General features: G+C 32.6%; 1 protein-coding gene across 1 annotated transcript; it reads left to right on the forward strand.

Moving 5' to 3' along the window:
• Positions 1-982: 982 nt before the first annotated feature.
• LOC119688963 lies at positions 983-1,558 on the forward strand. Its single transcript, XM_038103666.1, has one exon. The coding sequence runs from the start codon at positions 983-985 to the stop codon at positions 1,556-1,558; it is 576 nt and encodes a 191-aa protein (XP_037959594.1).
• The last annotated feature ends 711 nt before the right edge of the window (positions 1,559-2,269 follow it).

Below are 2,269 nucleotides of genomic sequence, written 5' to 3' on the forward strand. Positions count from 1 at the left end.
CCGAGCCATCTGCGCTTATTTGCTTTAACGCTGCGTTTAATTTTGCGGTTGGCAATACTCTAGTTGGCTTGTGCCTACTGCTTTGTTTGACGAGTTTGGACATACAAAAACCTATTGTACGCTGCGTTCGGTGTGTGTTGTGTATGATGAATTTCACCATACTTTTAAATACGACAAAAAAGTTCATAACGACAAAAAGGTAGTTGTTAGAGCAAAACAGAACATCAAACTTAACTGCTCTACCTTGTATATCTATTTGTTTTAAGCTTTGATGTTTTACTGTTGTATCTTTTGAGAGGTGATACTTGGTTCCCGTTGAAGGAGAGACAATATTTGCATTACGGAAGATTCACTGTATTTTCAATTCTGAAGGTGATTATACAATTTTAGTAATAATCTTTATTACCTTCGATAGACTTAAATATTGGAAAGTAAAATTACAATTAATTACAATTAGTATACATAAATTCTTTCATACATTACTTTCACACATAAATTCTATTAACTTCTTTATATTTATATATGGTAGTGTGAATTTAAATTACAATTAACGTAATAAATATAAATGCGTTTTGAAAATAACCTCTAAATTTGGTTTCCGTTTTCTGTTATTACTTGAGCGTAAAAATTTGGCGACCGTGACAGGACACATGTCCTAGCAGTAAAATGAACACCGATAATAATGATAATAATCCAGCCAGTAATGTAATCAACAATACAGGTAACAATTTTGCTCTTAACTTAAGTCATTTAAAGCAGCAACGATCAACGCTGAAAAGGAATATGATCTCCATCCGATCTAAGATAGAAAAGAATAAAGACGAAGTGGATCCAGCTATTCTTGAATGTCGACTACAAATTCTAGAATCTCATTTCAAACAATTGTGCCACATTCAATCACAGATCGAACAATTAAATCCAGAAGACAATGCCAGAACTGATTTTGAAGAGCTGTTTGTTGCTATAAGCTATAATACTTAATATGCTTAAAGAAACTCGAAGTAATACTTCATTTGAAGTTATGAATACAACATCCAATTTCAGTGTTGCCCACCATTCTCGTTTACCATGTCTAAAATTACCAAAATTTGACGGAAAATACGTCAACTACAATCGATTTATCTCTGCAATTAAGCATTTGGTGCACAATGACCCAACCTTATCTGATGTTGATAAATTCAATTATTTATTAACACTAGCAGTTATCGAAGCTTTTCAAATTACAGCAGAAAATTATTCAAGGGCTATGGCACGATTGAAAGAACATTTTGATAATAAGATATTAATGTTTTTAGATCACATTATTAAACTCTTTAATGTTCCAGGAATGACTAAAGCTGATCCGGCTCCTCTACGTAAATTAATTGATACAATTGCAGCATTAAAATCATCATTGCTTTCATTGGACTCAGAAGTAGAAGTTATGAATGCTATTATAATTAATATAGTCTTAAGTAAAGTTGATGCGGAAACAAAATTGGCACATGACGAAAAGCAAGAATTTAAAAAAATGCCTTCTTGGGATGAATTTTATAAGATGTTAAGTCGGCGTTGTTAATTTCTTGAAGGACGAGCTACGTCCATAAATACTTCCGAAAAAAAATTACAAAACAATTTTAATACCATACCAAGAAGAGTATCACAAACGCATCTCAGTGTCAAATCTGGTTGTGAATTTTGCAAGGCAGCTGATCACTTTTTAGGAAAATGCCCCTCGATTTTAGCAACGCCAGTTTCTCAGCGTTTTGATTTTGTTAAAAAAGCAGGCTGCTGCATAAATTGTTTGACAAAAGGGCACTCCGTTACAAAATGTAAATCCGAATCACGTTGTAACGACACGGATTCGTCGTTTTTAATTTGCTGAGGTATTACTCAGTCGCGGTCCGGGTCGTTGCAATAAATTTGTTTTATTGACTAGTTCGAAGCTGGTAAACCAAGGAAAGTTAAAAGACCGTTTGATTTTTATTTTAAAATTTATTTATTAAAAAGTTTTCTTAAATAATTTATTTTAAGCTTGACTCTACTCAATAAGTTTTATCCAAAGACGTCAGAACATCAAAGGTTTTTTTTTTCAAATCTACTCAATTAGTTTTAGCCACAGACGTCAAAACATCAAGGCGTTATAAAATCTACTCAATATGTTTTATCCAAAGACGTCAGAACATCAAAGGGTTTTTTCCAAATCTACTCAATTAGTTTCTAGCCAAAGACGTCAAAACATCAAAGGCGTTATAAAATCTACTTAATACGTTCTACGGATTTATTTAGC

The sequence above is a fragment of the Teleopsis dalmanni genome, chromosome 1 (genome assembly GCF_002237135.1).
Source record: "Teleopsis dalmanni isolate 2A chromosome 1, ASM223713v2, whole genome shotgun sequence".
In the NCBI taxonomy this organism is placed as follows: Eukaryota; Metazoa; Arthropoda; class Insecta; order Diptera; family Diopsidae; genus Teleopsis; species Teleopsis dalmanni.